The following is an 18,036-nucleotide window of genomic DNA, read 5'->3' on the forward strand; positions in this document are numbered from 1 at the left end:
TTTGGTAAAAGTGTGCAGTGAAGACCAAATCGCTGCCCTACATATCTGATCAACAGAAGCCTCGTTCTTGAAGGCCCATGTGGAAGCCACAGCCCTAGTGGAATGAGCTGTGATTCTTTCGGGAGGCTGCCGTCCGGCAGTCTCGTAAGCCAATCTGATGATGCTTTTAATCCAAAAAGAGAGAGAGGTAGAAGTTGCTTTTTGACCTCTCCTTTTACCTGAATAAACAACAAACAAGGAAGATGTTTGTCTAAAATCCTTTGTAGCATCTAAATAGAATTTTAGAGCGCGAACAACATCCAAATTGTGCAACAAACGTTCCTTCTTTGAAACTGGTTTTGGACACAGAGAAGGTACGATAATCTCCTGGTTAATGTTTTTGTTAGAAACAACTTTTGGAAGAAACCCAGGTTTAGTACGTAAAACCACCTTATCTGCATGGAACACCAGATAAGGAGGAGAACACTGCAGAGCAGATAATTCTGAGACTCTTCTAGCAGAAGAAATCGCAACTAAAAACAAAACTTTCCAAGATAATAACTTAATATCAACGGAATGTAAGGGTTCAAACGGAACCCCCTGAAGAACTGAAAGAACTAAATTGAGACTCCAAGGAGGAGTCAAAGGTTTGTAAACAGGCTTGATTCTAACCAGAGCCTGAACAAAGGCTTGAACATCTGGCACAGCTGCCAGCTTTTTGTGAAGTAATACCGACAAGGCAGAAATCTGTCCCTTCAGGGAACTAGCAGATAATCCTTTTTCCAATCCTTCTTGAAGGAAGGATAGAATCCTAGGAATCTTAACCTTGTCCCAAGGGAATCCTTTAGATTCACACCAACAGATATATTTTTTCCAAATTTTGTGGTAAATTTTTCTAGTTACAGGCTTTCTGGCCTGAACAAGAGTATCGATAACAGAATCTGAGAATCCTCGCTTCGATAAAATCAAGCGTTCAATCTCCAAGCAGTCAGCTGGAGTGAAACCAGATTCGGATGTTCGAACGGACCCTGAACAAGAAGGTCTCGTCTCAAAGGTAGCTTCCAAGGTGGAGCCGATGACATATTCACCAGATCTGCATACCAAGTCCTGCGTGGCCACGCAGGAGCTATCAAGATCACCGACGCCCTCTCCTGATTGATCCTGGCTACCAGCCTGGGGATGAGAGGAAATGGCGGGAACACATAAGCTAGTTTGAAGGTCCAAGGTGCTACTAGTGCATCCACTAGAGCCGCCTTGGGATCCCTGGATCTGGCCCCGTAGCAAGGAACTTTGAAGTTCTGACGAGAGGCCATCAGATCCATGTCTGGAATGCCCCACAGGTGAGTGACTTGGGCAAAGATTTCCGGATGGAGTTCCCACTCCCCCGGATGCAATGTCTGACGACTCAGAAAATCCGCTTCCCAATTTTCCACTCCTGGGATGTGGATAGCAGACAGGTGGCAGGAGTGAGACTCCGCCCATAGAATGATTTTGGTCACTTCTTCCATCGCTAGGGAACTCCTTGTTCCCCCCTGATGGTTGATGTACGCAACAGTTGTCATGTTGTCTGATTGAAACCGTATGAACTTGGTCCTCGCTAGCCGAGGCCAGGCCTTGAGAGCATTGAATATCGCTCTCAGTTCCAGAATATTTATCGGTAGAAGAGATTCTTCCCGAGACCAAAGACCCTGAGCTTTCAGGGATCCCCAGACCGCGCCCCAGCCCATCAGACTGGCGTCGGTCGTGACAATGACCCACTCTGGTCTGCGGAACGTCATCCCTTGAGACAGATTGTCCGGGGACAGCCACCAACGGAGTGAGTCTCTGGTCTTCTGATTTACTTGTATCTTCGGAGACAAGTCTGTATAGTCCCCATTCCACTGACTGAGCATGCACAGTTGTAATGGTCTTAGATGAATGCGCGCAAAAGGAACTATGTCCATCGCCGCTACCATCAACCCGATCACTTCCATGCACTGAGCTATGGAAGGAAGAGGAACGGAATGAAGTATCCGACAAGAGTCTAGAAGTTTTGTTTTTCTGGCCTCTGTTAGAAAGATCCTCATTTCTAAAGAGTCTATAATTGTTCCCAAGAAGGGAACCCTTGTTGACGGGGATAGAGAACTCTTTTCCACGTTCACTTTCCAGCCGTGAGACCTGAGAAAGGCCAGGACAATGTCCGTGTGAGCCTTTGCTTGAGGAAGGGACGACGCTTGAATCAGAATGTCGTCCAGGTAAGGTACTACTGCAATGCCCCTTGGTCTTAGCACCGCTAGAAGGGAGCCTAGTACCTTTGTGAAAATCCTTGGAGCAGTGGCTAATCCGAAAGGAAGCGCCACGAACTGGTAATGTTTGTCCAGGAATGCAAACCTTAGGAACCGATGATGTTCCTTGTGGATAGGAATATGTAGATACGCATCCTTTAAATCCACCGTGGTCATGAATTGACCCTCCTGGATAGAAGGAAGAATAGTTCGAATGGTTTCCATCTTGAAAGATGGAACCTTGAGAAACTTGTTTAAGATCTTGAGATCTAAAATTGGTCTGAACGTTCCCTCTTTTTTGGGAACTATGAACAGATTGGAGTAGAACCCCATCCCTTGTTCTCTTAGTGGAACAGGATGAATCACTCCCATTTTTAACAGGTCTTCTACACAATGTAAGAACGCCTGTCTTTTTATGTGGTCTGAAGACAACTGAGACCTGTGGAACCTCCCCCTTGGGGGAAGTCCCTTGAATTCCAGAAGATAACCCTGGGAGACTATTTCTAGCGCCCAAGGATCCAGAACATCTCTTGCCCAAGCCTGAGCGAAGAGAGAGAGTCTGCCCCCCACCAGATCCGGTCCCGGATCGGGGGCCAATATTTCATGCTGTCTTGGTAGCAGTGGCAGGCTTCTTGGCCTGCTTTCCCTTGTTCCAGCCTTGCATTGGTCTCCAAGCTGGCTTGGCTTGAGAAGTATTACCCTCTTGCTTAGAGGACGTAGCACCTTGGGCTGGTCCGTTTTTACGAAAGGGACGAAAATTGGGTCTATTTTTCGCCTTGAAAGGCCGATCCTGAGGAAGGGCGTGGCCCTTACCCCCAGTGATATCCGAGATAATCTCTTTCAAGTCAGGGCCAAACAGCGTTTTCCCCTTGAAAGGAATGTTTAGTAGCTTGTTCTTGGAAGACGCGTCAGCCGACCAAGATTTCAACCAAAGCGCTCTGCGCGCCACAATAGCAAACCCAGAATTCTTAGCCGCTAACCTAGCCAATTGCAAAGTGGCGTCTAGGGCGAAAGAATTAGCCAATTTGAGAGCATTGATTCTGTCCATAATCTCCTCATAAGGAGGAGAATCACTATCGAGCGCCTTTATCAGTTCATCAAACCAGAAACATGCGGCTGTAGTGACAGGGACAATGCATGAAATTGGTTGTAGAAGGTAACCCTGCTGAACAAACATCTTTTTAAGCAAACCTTCTAATTTTTTATCCATAGGATCTTTGAAAGCACAACTATCCTCTATGGGTATAGTGGTGCGTTTGTTTAAAGTAGAAACCGCTCCCTCGACCTTGGGGACTGTCTGCCATAAGTCCTTTCTGGGGTCGACCATAGGAAACAATTTTTTAAATATGGGGGGAGGGACGAAAGGAATACCGGGCCTTTCCCATTCTTTATTAACAATGTCCGCCACCCGCTTGGGTATAGGAAAAGCTTCTGGGGGCTCCGGCACCTCTAGGAACTTGTCCATTTTACATAGTTTCTCTGGGATGACCAACTTTTCACAATCATCCAGAGTGGATAATACCTCCTTAAGCAGAATGCGGAGATGTTCCAACTTAAATTTAAATGCAATTACATCAGGTTCAGCCTGTTGAGAAATGTTCCCTGAATCAGTAATTTCTCCCTCAGACAAAACCTCCCTGGCCCCTTCAGATTGGGTTAGGGGCCCTTCAGAGATATTAATATCAGCGTCGTCATGCTCTTCAGTAACTAAAACAGAGCAGCCACGCTTACGCTGACAAGGGTTCATTTTGGCTAAAATGTTTTTGACAGAATTATCCATTACAGCCGTTAATTGTTGCATAGTAAGCAGTATTGGCGCGCTAGATGTACTAGGGGCCTCCTGAGTGGGCAAGACTCGTGTAGACGAAGGAGGGAATGATGCAGTACCATGCTTACTCCCCTCACTTGAGGAATCATCTTGGGCATCATTGTCATTATCACATAAATCACATTTATTTAAATGAACAGGAATTCTGGCTTCCCCACATTCAGAACACAGTCTATCTGGTAGTTCAGACATGTTAAACAGGCATAAACTTGATAATAAAGTACAAAAAGCGTTTTAAAATAAAACCGTTACTGTCACTTTAAATTTTAAACTGAACACACTTTATTACTGCAATTGCGAAAAAACATGAAGGAATTGTACAAAATTCACCAAATTTTCACCACAGTGTCTTAAAGCCTTAAAAGTATTGCACACCAAATTTGGAAGCTTTAACCCTTAAAATAACGGAACCGGAGCCGTTTTAACACTTTAACCCCTTTACAGTCCCTGGTATCTGCTTTGCTGAGACCCAACCAAGCCCAAAGGGGAATACGATACCAAATGACGCCTTCAGAAAGTCTTTTCTAAGTATCAGAGCTCCTCTCACATGCGACTGCATGCCATGCCTCTCAAAAACAAGTGCGCCACACCGGCGCGAAAATGAGGCTCTGCTTATGCTTTGGGAAAGCCCCAGAGAAATAAGGTGTCTAATACAGTGCCTGCCGATATTATAATATCAATAAACCCAGATAAAATGATTCCTCAAAGCTAAATATGTTTTAAAACTGAATCGATTTAGCCCAGAAAAGTCTACAATCTTAATAAGCCCTTGTGAAGCCCTTATTTACCATCGTAATAAACATGGCTTACCGGATCCCATAGGGAAAAATGACAGCTTCCAGCATTACATCGTCTTGTTAGAATGTGTCATACCTCAAGCAGCAAGAGACTGCACACTGTTCCCCCAACTGAAGTTAATAGCTCTCAACAGTCCTGTGTGGAACAGCCATGGATTTTAGTTACGGTGCTAAAATCATTTTCCTCATACAAACAGAAATCTTCATCTCTTTTCTGTTTCTGAGTAAATAGTACATACCAGCACTATTTTAAAATAACAAACTCTTGATTGAATAATAAAAACTACAGTTAAACACTAAAAAACTCTAAGCCATCTCCGTGGAGATGTTGCCTGTACAACGGCAAAGAGAATGACTGGGGTAGGCGGAGCCTAGGAGGGATCATGTGACCAGCTTTGCTGGGCTCTTTGCCATTTCCTGTTGGGGAAGAGAATATCCCACAAGTAAGGATGACGCCGTGGACCGGACACACCTATGTTGGAGAAAATATCAATATTTCACATTCCAATGTCTTTCACATAGAAGAATATATTGTATGAATTCCTAAATACATATTTCTACATATATCTGATGGTATTTTGGTTATATATATATATAAAAATATATTACCCTATGTGAAGAACATTGGAATGTGAAATACTTACAGTTTTGCATAAATATGTTTTTTTTCTTGTTTTCATCTACTTAATTGTAAAGGTCTCCAATGCACACGCACACGCACACACACACACATATATATATATATATATATACATAAATATATACAAATATACATATGTATTTATGTGCTTATATGTGTTTTACTGTACATATTTAGCATTCCAATGCTCTTCATTTACAGGATGTCCTTTTATTTCTTAAATACATATTTATATACAGTATATTTACATATTTATATACAGTATATATTTATATACAGTATATATCTATGAAGACACATATTTCATAATAAAAAGTACATTATTTTCTATGTGAAGAACATAGGAATGTAAAATATGTGTAACGGGAATCGCGATACTCAATTTAGCACACATAAGAACTTAGTAAGTGGTTATTTAAATTTTTCATATAATATATTTAAAAAAGTAATACATTTTTTTTTTTTTTATTTTAATTTTTTATTGAGGTAAAAAGGAGAAAGGAACAGACATAATAAATTGCAAAAATCAAGTACAGACACGTAGACAGAACATATCTCTCACAAAATGAATATCGTTCGTGGGATAAACAGGCCTGTTACCTCATAGATATATTAATACAAACAAACCTCATATTTTCTATATATATTATATTGTTGTGTGGTAACTACTGTACCGGTCACTTTTGGACCAACTGACACACTTAAACAAATATTATGTAGCAGTTACTTAGGGGCCACTCATGGGCCACATGAAACAGGTAAACTAGTGGGGGGGGGGGGAGAATTATGAAAGACGCAATCGCTCTAAAGCCTGAAGTTAAAAGGAGTATGACGTAGTAAGGGAACAGAATATGTATGCATAATCTTGTACAATACATTTTTCTCCATTCAAAGATCTAGGTAATTTTTTACAACTGTGCTCTATGGTTGATGGGTATAGAACAATACATAGCATTTTAGAAAAAGGTAAAATTATCATACAAGCCCTGCAAACATTGTGGATAAGCAAGACAGTAACCCAAATTAATTGATATTATGTGCAGACCCAACCTAGAGTGGAATATTTGTTATAGCGTCCAAGTATTAAATGTCTCGCCAGTCTAGGCAGTGCAACAGCTGGGCATGAAAGTGCTCCGCAGGATTAGCCGATACCGGAGCGTCTCTGAAGCACCTCACAACTCTCTGCAGGGATAGAGTTCAATGAGGCTTGATACTTGGGGGACTTATGCAAATTAGAGACACCTGGGTGATGTACAGGGCCACAGTAGCGATTGGAACAAACCCACCCGCATAGCTGAGAGTGTCCAGTTGTGGTACACATCCGTGTACTGAACGTTCTTTTCCCCAAAGCAGGTCGACTCACAAACCTCCGCCTCTGGCCCTCTGCTGCATAGGGAAGTCGGGCTGTTCTTGGATCACAGGAAGAAGGAGAAGCCTGATCCGCTACTGCTCCCCCCGGCTGAGCCGGTCGCCTGCCTTGTGACCCCCTCTGCCCGCCAATGACCATGTAGAACACCGGAACCCTCGAGGCCAACTGTTTCTTCCTCCATTTGCATTGCTTGATCCATTGAGGCGCCGAATCGCCTCTTGATCCCAGCAGCATGGGCAGCACACCTGTATGTGTAGCTGGGTTAACGGGTAAGTGATCCTCCAGACAGGGGCGTTGCAGGGGAACTTCTACGTTCTGCGGGGCCTCTGGAAGTATTATGGAGGGTTGATCCCTATCATTCAGGGTTACAGGCTGAGATTGGCCTTGAGCCCTCCGGCCATTAGATATGTTATCTCCATTGTCGGCTCGGTAATTCTAGCTGCTAGGCCAGTGTATTGAGGCTTTGGCACTAGTTTAGAGAGAACTTGGATCGGGCATGTAACAGGTTTACCGGGTACCTTTAGTAAAGGCTGCATTTCTCCCTTTGCTGTAACACAGATATTTTTTAGGGAGGTGAATTCTGCTTCAAGCATTGCACACATTTCTTTAGAGTGGGCCTCCAGCATGGCTTTCATTTCCCTAAGGATCAGCGCAGTGTCTAACGCTATAGTAAATATTTAATGCACGATGCTTAGATAAATGTGAAACGTCCCTTATCTCAAAAAATGACCAATAGTAAGTTCCACTGTAGATACTTAGAACAGCAGTGTCAAAGCACTGTATACCCGGCTTGCAAGATACCGGGGGGGGGTGTTGAGGACCTTTCTCTGTGGAAACTGCCTTAGGCCTCAATGCTCCAGATCGGTTGGCACAGGTAGTACTCCGATAAATGTAGGTTCAATCAAATCAGCTCGGTCTGTAGATTTGTATTAGCAGGAAACACAAGGTAGATGGTTCTTTTATGCACGGATAAAAGGCAGATTATCTGTGATCCCCTGAGAGCAACCGATATTGCAACCATTCAAGGTGCTGACCAGAGACACGCCCCCCAATACATTTTTTTTAAATTAATAAACTTACTTTAAAATGTATATGTTCTATGGATTATTTAGAATATTTTACAGTACACTGTGGCCTAGATTTGGAGTTCGGCGGTAAAAGGGCTGTTAACGCTCCGCGGGCTTTTTTCTGGCCGCACCATAAAATTAACTCTGGTATCGAGAGTTCAAACAAATGCTGCGTTAGGCTCCAAAAAAGGAGCGTAGAGCATTTTTACCGCAAATGCAACTTTCGATACCAGAGTTGCTTACGGACGCGGCCGGCCTCAAAAACGTGCTCGTGCACGATTTCCCCCATAGGAAACAATGGGGCTGTTTGAGCTGAAAAAAAACAGCAGCGTTCAGCTCCTAACGCAGCCCCATTGTTTCCTATGGGGGAACACTTCCTACGTCTGCACCTAACACTCTAACATGTACCCCGAGTCTAAACACCCCTAACCTTACACTTATTAACCCCTAATCTGCCGCCCCCGCTATCGCTGACCCCTGCATATTTTTTTTAACCCCTAATCTGCCGCTCCGTAAACCGCCGCCACCTAAGTTATCCTTATGTACCCCTAATCTGCTGCCCCTAACATCGTCGACCCCTATATTATATTTATTAACCCCTAATCTGCCCCCCTCAACGTCGCCGACACCTGCCTACACTTATTAACTCCTAATCTGCCGAGCGGACCTGAGCGCTACTATAATAAAGTTATGAACCCCTAACCCGCCTCACTAACCCTATCATAAATAGTATTAACCCCTAATCTGCCCTCCCTAACATCGCCGACACCTAACTTCAATTATTAACCCCTAATCTGCCGACCGGAGCTCACCGCTATTCTAATAAATGTATTAACCCCTAAAGCTAAGTCTAACCCTAACACTAACACCCCCCTAAGTTAAATATAATTTTTATCTAACGAAATAAATTAACTCTTATTAAATAAATGATTCCTATTTAAAGCTAAATACTTACCTGTAAAATAAATCCTAATATAGCTACAATATAAATTATAATTATATTATAGCTATTTTAGGATTAATATTTATTTTACAGGCAACTTTGTAATTATTTTAACCAGGTACAATAGCTATTAAATAGTTAAGAACTATTTAATAGTTACCTAGTTAAAATAATAACAAAGTTACCTGTAAAATAAATCCTAACCTAAGATATAATTAAACCTAACACTACCCTATCAATAAAATAATTAAATAAACTACCTACAATTACCTACAATTAACCTAACACTACACTATCAATAAATTAATTAAACACAATTCCTACAAATAAATACAATTAAATAAACTAGCTAAAGTACAAAAAATAAAAAAGAACTAAGTTACAGAAAATAAAAAAATATTTACAAACATAATAAAAATATTACAACAATTTTAAACTAATTATACCTACTCTAAGCCCCCTAATAAAATAACAAAGCCCCCCAAAATAAAAAATTCCCTACCCTATTCTAAATTAAAAAAGTTACAAGCTCTTTTACCTTACCAGCCCTGAACAGGGCCCTTTGCGGGGCATGCCCCAAGAATTTCAGCTCTTTTGCCTGTAAAAGAATAAATACAATACCCCCCCCCCAACATTACAACCCACCACCCACATACCCCTAATCTAACCCAAACCCCCCTTAAATAAACCTAACACTAAGCCCCTGAAGATCTTCCTACCTTGTCTTCACCATACCAGGTTCACCGATCCGTCCTGAAGAGCTCCTCCGATGTCCTGATCCAAGCCCAAGCGGGGGGCTGAAGAGGTCCATGATCCGGTCAAAGTCTTCATCCAAGCGGGGCAGAAGAGGATCTTCCATCCGATTGAAGTCATCATCCAGGCGGCATCTTCTATGGTCTTCCATCCGGAGCGAAGCGGCAGGATCCTGAAGACCTCCAGCGCGGAACATCCATCCGGACCGACGACTGAACGACGAATGACTGTTCCTTTAAGGGACGTCATCCAAGATGGCGTCCCTCGAATTCCGATTGGCTGATAGGATTCTATCAGCCAATCGGAATTAAGGTAGGAATATTCTGATTGGCTGATGGAATCAGCCAATCAGAATCAAGTTCAATCCGATTGGCTGATCCAATCAGCCAATCAGATTGAGCTCGCATTCTATTGGCTGTTCCGATCAGCCAATAGAATGCGAGCTCAATCTGATTGGCTGATTGGATCGGCCAATCGGATTGAACTAGATTCTGATTGGCTGATTCCATCAGCCAATCAGAAAATTCCTACCTTAATTCCGATTGGCTGATAGAATCCTATCAGCCAATCGGAATTCGAGGGACGCCATCTTGGATGACGTCCCTTAAAGGAACAGTCATTCGTCGTTCAGTCGTCGGTCCGGATGGATGTTCCGCGCTGGAGGTCTTCAGGATCCTGCCGCTTCGCTCCGGATGGAAGAAGATCGAAGATGCCGCTTGGAGAAGATGTTTGCCGGTCCGGATGTCCTCTTCTTGCCGGATAGGAGGAAGACTTTGGAGCCTCTTCTGGACCTCTTCAGCACCGGATTATGGATCGCCAACCCCCGCTTGGGTTGGATGAAGATCTTGGAGCCAGGACGGATCGGTGATACCTGGATGGTGAAGACAAGGTAGGAAGATCTTCAGGGGATTAGTGTTAGGTTTATTTAAGGGGGGTTTGGGTTAGATTAGGGGTATGTGGGTGGTGGGTTGTAATGTTGGGGGGGGGGGTATTGTATGTTTTTTTTTACAGGCAAAAGAGCTGAACTTCTTGGGGCATGCCCCGCAAAGGGCCCTGTTCAGGGCTGGTAAGGTAAAAGAGCTTGTAACTTTTTTAATTTAGAATAGGGTAGGGAATTTTTTATTTTGGGGGGCTTTGTTATTTTATTAGGGGGCTTAGAGTAGGTGTAATTAGTTTAAAATTGTTGTAATATTTTTCTTATGTTTGTAAATATTTTTTTATTTTCTGTAACTTAGTTCTTTTTTATTTTTTGTACTTTAGCTAGTTTATTTAATTGTATTTATTTGTAGGAATTGTGTTTAATTAATTTATTGATAGTGTAGTGTTAGGTTAATTGTAGGTAATTGTAGGTAGTTTATTTAATTATTTTATTGATAGGGTAGTGTTAGGTTTAATTATATCTTAGGTTAGGATTTATTTTACAGGTAAATTTGTTATTATTTTAACTAGGTAACTATTAAATAGTTCTTAACTATTTAATAGCTATTGTACCTGGTTAAAATAATTACAAAGTTGCCTGTGAAATAAATATTAATCCTAAAATAGCTATAATATAATTATAATTTATATTGTAGCTATATTAGGATTTATTTTACAGGTAAGTATTTAGCTTTAAATAGGAATCATTTATTTAATAAGAGTTAATTTATTTCGTTAGATGTAAATTATATTTAACTTAAGGGGGGTGTTAGTGTTAGGGTTAGACTTAGCTTTAGGGGTTAATCCATTTATTAGAATAGCGGTGAGCTCCGATCGGAAGATTAGGGGTTAATAATTGAAGGTAGGTGTCGGCGATGTTAGGGAGGGCAGATTAGGGGTTAATACTATTTATGATAGGGTTAGTGAGGCGGATTAGGGGTTAATAACTTTATTATAGTAGCGGTGCGGTCCGCTCGGCAGATTAGGGGTTAATAAGTGTAGGCAGGTGGAGGCGACGTTGTGGGGGGCAGATTAGGGGTTAATAAATATAATATAGGGGTCGGCGGTGTTAGGGGTAGCAGATTAGGGGTACATAGGGATAACGTAGGTGGCGGCGCTTTGCGGTCGGAAGATTAGGGGTTAATTATTTTAAGTAGCTGGCGGCGACGTTGTGGGGGGCAGGTTAGGGGTTAATAAATGTAATACAGGGGTCGGCGGGGTTAGGGGCAGCAGATTAGGGGTACATAAGTATAACGTAGGTGGCGGTCGGCAGATTAGGGGTTAAAAATTTTAATCGAGTGTCGGCGATGTGGGGGGGCCTCGGTTTAGGGGTACATAGGTAGTTTATGGGTGTTAGTGTACTTTAGGGTACAGTAGTTAAGAGCTTTATGAACCGGCGTTAGCCAGAAAGCTCTTAACTCCTGCTATTTTCAGGCGGCTGGAATTTTGTCGTTAGAGCTCTAACGCTCACTTCAGAAACGACTCTAAATACCAGCGTTAGAAAGATCCCATTGAAAAGATAGGCTACGCAAATGGCGTAGGGGGATCTGCGGTATGGAAAAGTCGCGGCTGAAAAGTGAGCGTTAGACCCTTTAATCACTGACTCCAAATACCAGCGGGCGGCCAAAACCAGCGTTAGGAGCCTCTAACGCTGGTTTTGACGGCTACCGCCGAACTCCAAATCTAGGCCTGTATGTTTAATAATTTTTAAGAATTTATATAAAATTTTATTATGAATATATTTTCCTATTTATATATCTGATACATACTGTTCATGTAAAATACATACCTATACATCTATAGGGGCCACTTTCACAGGGCTCCTGTGCACCGATTACCAAACAGAGGCCACTTTGCCTGGGTATCTGGACACCTATTGGCTAGCAGGGGCCAGTTTCCCAGAGTGCTGGATGCCTATTGGCCAGCAGGGGAGACTTTTCTGGGGTGCGTGGGAGCCTATTGGCAAGCAGAGGCTACGTTCTTAGGGAGCCTCGGCACCTATTACTGAACAGGGGCCACTGTCCCAGGGTGTCTGGGCACCTTTTGGCTAGCAGGGGCCATTTTCCCGGGGTGCTGGGTGCCTTTTGGCGAGCAGGGGCCATTTTCCCGGGGTGCTGGGTGCCTTTTGGCGAGCAGGGGCCTCTTTCTCAGGGTGTCTGTGCACCTTTTGTTGAACAGGATCCACTTTCCCAGGATGTCTGGGCACCTATTGACTAGAAGGGGTCAATTTCCTGGGGTGCCTAGATGTCTTATTTCCAAGCAGGGGCACTTTCCAGGGGTGCTTAGGAGCCTATTGGCAAGCAGGGGCACTTTCCCAGTGTGCTTGGGTACATTGTGGTGAGCAGGGGTCACTTTCTGTGACTGCCTGGGAGCCTATTAGCTAGTAGTGGCCACTTTCCTTGGGTGTTTGGGCAACTATTGGCTAGCAGGGGCCACTTTCTTGGGGTGCCTGGGAGATAATTTGAATTTATGAAAACTATTTACCTGACTTCTAATCAGGCAAAAGGCGTTTAACTGGGTTTTGAAAGCTGAAAAAATACTAAAATAACTATTTGCCTGAAATAATTATTTAACTACCACAGAGACACAAATTAACTGCCCAGAATATTTAGTTTTTATCTTTTATTTTCTTCCAGACCGTCATTGCCTTGTGATAGGTGCCACAGTCAGTGGTTATGTGCAAATTAGAGACACAAGATATGAACAAACTGCACAGATAAGGCCTAGACTAGACTAGCACACAAATATTAGCGCTCTTGTGCATTTACAAATAAGGCCTAGACTAGCACACAAATATTAGCGCTCTTGTGCGTTTACATAGCTCAAGTGCAATCAATAGCGTTTATATTTTAAAGATATTTTCATAAGATAGTGAAAGGGCACGAGAACGTACGTGAGATTACACTCCAGGTCACTAGGAGGATAAAAAAAAAAAACTACATTCCAGAGCTTTAATCCCTCTCACTTTCCCATAAACCATCAAATTTTTTACTCCAAAATGGAGTGAGGTGAATTATGAAATGCTAATGTATGTCGCTGAAAGGGATTCTCTAACCAATCAGAGACTAATTTAGCCACATGTGTAGGAACCCCCCCCCCCCGTGCTGAGCTGTCCACCCACCTCTCCGCCTTCCCTCCCACACCTGCCAACAGCACCAATGAATGATCATTACAGACAGTGACACATACAGTGTTAATGTCTGTAAATATCAGACAATCTGGCTTCATATGGTAAAGCGAGCACAAGATCAGAATTCTCCTACCATGAGAAGGCAGATGCCCACAGCCCAGAAACAGCAACTGCAAGGCCTGCAAACAGGTCCAATGTAGATCTACGTTATGTGGTACACTGGGACCATGACTCAGATCTACGTCCTATTGGGCGATTGGGTTAAAGCTCTGGTGTTTAGGGGTGTTTTTGATTATTCCTATTGGATTGGAGTGTAATTCCACATGTAATGATGTTGTAGACTCTCACCATCGTATGAAAGAAATATTATTTATACATTGAATTAAATAACTAAATGAAATATTGAAATAAAAATATGGAGTTAAAAATTGTATTTAATCATATTAAATATTGTAATAAAAATGTTCTGCAAAAATGGTATTTTACTAAAAAGGCTTGGCATTCCTGGTTGTGTGAGCCCTTAAATGTAACCCTATGAAAGTCTCGCTCCTGTTAAAAGCGGGGGCTTGGCATTCATGGTTGTGTGGGCCCTAAATGTAACCCTATGAAGGTCTTGATCCTATTAAAAGCAGGGGCTTAGCATTCATGGTTGTCGGAGCCCTTAAATGTACCCCTATGAAGGTCTTGCTCCTGTTAAAAGCGGGGGCTTGGCATTCATGGTTGTGTGAGCATGGTTGTGCAATCCCTTAAAGCTACACTACGGAAAAAATGATTATTTATTTAGAATAAAAAAAATAAGCAGAAATCACAGCAATGACGAAACCGGCTTCCTCCAATCACGACGTGGCCTCACCAGATGGACACTCCTGGGGTGGAATTCATGATTGGAGGAAGCCAGTTTCTTCATTGCTGACAAAGTACAGAGGACCTGCAGGCGGGGTATTTGCGATACGGCATTTCAGGAGAAGAAGGTAAGTATTTGTAAAATCCCGTGCAAACTTTCTTGAAGGAAAGTGCCCCTGTTTTTAATAGTTTTTTAAAAACCGGGCACTTTATCATGAAAGTTGACATTCACTTTAACGGTAAGAAAATTGAAAAATTGTCTGGTCACCAAGGGGTTAAGGACGTTTATTATGAAATTTTGCGAGAATTCAGTAAAATCACATGAGATCACAGTAAAGCAAAGCATGACCTCAGCACTGACGAAGCTGATTGGCTGTTTTTTTTAACCTGCTGCTGGACAGTAGCTGAAGGATAACTATTCACTGAGCACTTACTTTCGTAAGCTGAAGAAATTGTGAGGTAAAATATCTTCCTTTTTTACATAGAGATGCTCAGGTGATATTTTCCTGTCAGCTTTTTACAGTTATACTGCATCAGTTTCAGGGGATTTAGCATATGAGTATTATGTCCCTTTAATATTTTACAAATAGCTTGTTTTACTTTATAAAGCATTTAAAATAGCTGATTTTTCCTGTGGTATCCCTACCGATACTGAAAGTTTCTATGCTTAAAGGGACATGAAACCCACATTATTTCTTATATTATTTTGATACAGCATTCAGTTTTAAACAAGTTTGCAATATACTTCTATTATCTAATTTGCTTCAATCTCTTAATATTCTTTGTTGAAAAGCATATCTAGATAAGCTTAGTAGCTGCTAATTGGTGGTGGCACACAGATGCCTTGTGTAATTGGCTCAGCCATGTGCATTGCTATTTCTTCAACAAAGGATATCTAAAGAAAGAAGCAGATTAGATCATAGAATTAAATTGGAAAGTTGTTTAAAATTGGGTTTCATGTCCCTTTAAGTATAGGTTAAAGAAAACCTGTGTAAACATAGTCAGCACAAGAAATTACACTCGCAGTAGAAGGTAGAAGAGATAAGTAAAGTAATAAAATGTTAATTGTTTTAAGTATTGGGCTTTTGTTTACAGAGATAATATAAAGAAACAAAAGCATGTGTGTGTGTGTACAGAAAGTGATACATTTAGGCTATATAATATATCTGCAAGCCCAATTCATTTTGATGGGTTGTGGTTTCAAACAACAAAACAAGTTATTTCAAATACAGAAATAAACACAAAGGAGCAATTTGTTGCACTTTATACTATGCAGCTGGCATAACAAGTAATTGGATACACATAAAGGTAAAGACAATTTATCAGTACACTGTCCCTTTAACTAAAGGACTAATATCATAAGAAACATCCTGAGCAATAACAGCTTTATATGTACACAATACTAAATTTACTGTTTAAGAAAGTCAGACATTATTTATAAACTGTGATAATTCCTAAATAGCTTTGAACTATTCTCTTCTTTTTATATATCCCTAAATGTTGTATTGGATATAGGACTATGTACCCGTTTTCACTATGTTGCAACTTTTAATTTAAAAAATATTTAAAATTAAAAAACAATTGCTCAATTTTCAAAGCTAAATTGCATGAAACATAGCAGAATAAAAAAATGAAACTATAAAGATGTTTTATTGTACACAACTAAACATTTTATATACAAATCTGAAGGTATTTACTGTCCCTTTTCAACTATAAATGCTCATCCTATAATGAACTGGTGAGTGGCTGAATGCCTGGTATATCTGGGTTTTTTAGCAGTGGGAGATAGATGTGCACAATTTACCCCCTGCTGACTTATTACTGAGATTACTGATACACAATTATAGCTAACTAGTATTTTATTAAACTCAAATCAGTCTACAAATACAACAGAATAGCTGACAGCTATAATACAGCACCACAGGCCCGGGCCATCTATATACTTGCACCAATAACTGCCTGTGGCTACCTCTCTCAGATTTGCTCACCATCGAACCTATTGTACTTCACAAACTGCGGAGGGCTGGGCTCTGCTCGGATATCTTCACACTCATCCTCCTCCTCACTAGCGATCTCCAGCCTCAGTTTTGTGCTCATCCACTCGCTCAGAAGGTCCTGGGCTGGCAGCAAACAAACATAAACACCATATATAATAGTATAAATACCACTGACAATAAATATCTAACATGCTTCAGCAAGGAATACAGAAGGACAAAGGAACTAGTTGTACCTTCATTATACGCGTCATTGTGATCAAACAGCTGGTCTGTAGATTCTAGATCAAGCACCGCAGCCTTCGCTCTCTGCGCTTGTTGTGCAGATGGCTTCAGCGAGAACACTTCAGATACAGCAAACTCTGAGGCCTGTTCTACCCTCTGAAATAAAAAAAAGTGAGTATATATATTTAAAATAAAATCAGTGCCAGAAAGACCGGAGAATGTGTCTGATTTATTTATCTGATAAAGAGGCTGCAGTTTAAAGTGATATAGGAGAGCGCCTATTAGAAGCCAAATACGTTGTACTTAAAAAACACTAGAAATGATTGTATATAAATCAACTGAATAGTTAAGATATATGTATATAGCAAAAGAAAACAATTTATTTGCCTTAAATAAAAACAGCTGCTGTCATATAAAAAAAACTTAAATAGAGGAAAACCCTTTAACACAGAAAAGGTGTGTGACAGCGCTTAGAACTAAAATAATAGATTGAACTCGAATATAATTCAATAACATTTATTTATTAAAAAATACTCTGCACATAGCAGTGCTTTAAAGAAAAAAGAAAATGTTGCACAATACAAAGTGTCAAAATCTCAATATCAATACAATACAAAAAGTAGATAATACTTGCACTGAAAAGGCTGAGGGTTCAAAGCAACAAGTCTCTTCATACGAATCAGCAGAAGCTAAACTCCAGAGAACACAGAAACACCGGCCGGCAATTCTACTGCTACCCACTACTTGTTTCAAGGTGTTATGGTGTGGGGGATATTTTCTTGGCACATTTAGAACCAATTGAGCATCGTTTAAACACCATGGCCTACCTGAGCATTGTTGCTGACCATGTCCATCCCTTTAGGACTACAGTGTACCCATCTTCTGATGGCTACTTCCAGCAGGATAATGCACCATGTCACAAAGCTCAAATCATCTCAAACTGGTTTCTTGAACATGACAATGAGTTTACCGTACTCCAATGGCCTCCACAGTCACCAATCAGATAAATATGTATTTATGAATATTCTGCTATGTGAAGAACATTGGAATGTGAAATATTCATATTTTTATTTTGGGCACATGAGAATATGGATCTGATTTGCGCGCAAGTTGGGTGTTAGGTTTCCCCCCCCCCACACTTTTTTGCTCCATTGACTTTTATGGGGGAATACGTTATGTTATTCTAAGTTCGGCTTTTTCTGCTCGTCGGGTTAGTGCGCGATTGAAACTAGTTTACTTTTAAATCATAATAGATGGGCAACCCAACGCACACAAAAATCTTACTT

General features: G+C 41.2%; 1 protein-coding gene across 1 annotated transcript in view; it reads right to left on the reverse strand.

Annotated features, from left to right (window-relative positions):
* The window catches only part of CCDC191 (coiled-coil domain containing 191), a 134,995-nt gene that overhangs the window by 108,046 nt on the left and 8,913 nt on the right, over window positions 1–18,036 (reverse strand). The window contains exons 3-4 of the mRNA XM_053705833.1: window positions 16,762–16,906; window positions 16,520–16,651 (exon numbers count right to left, since the gene is read on the reverse strand). Coding sequence (XP_053561808.1) covers window positions 16,520–16,651; window positions 16,762–16,906 — 277 coding nt within the window. The remainder of the gene's footprint in view (window positions 1–16,519; window positions 16,652–16,761; window positions 16,907–18,036) is intronic.

This window comes from Bombina bombina, chromosome 3 (genome assembly GCF_027579735.1).
Source record: "Bombina bombina isolate aBomBom1 chromosome 3, aBomBom1.pri, whole genome shotgun sequence".
Classification (NCBI taxonomy): Eukaryota; Metazoa; Chordata; class Amphibia; order Anura; family Bombinatoridae; genus Bombina; species Bombina bombina.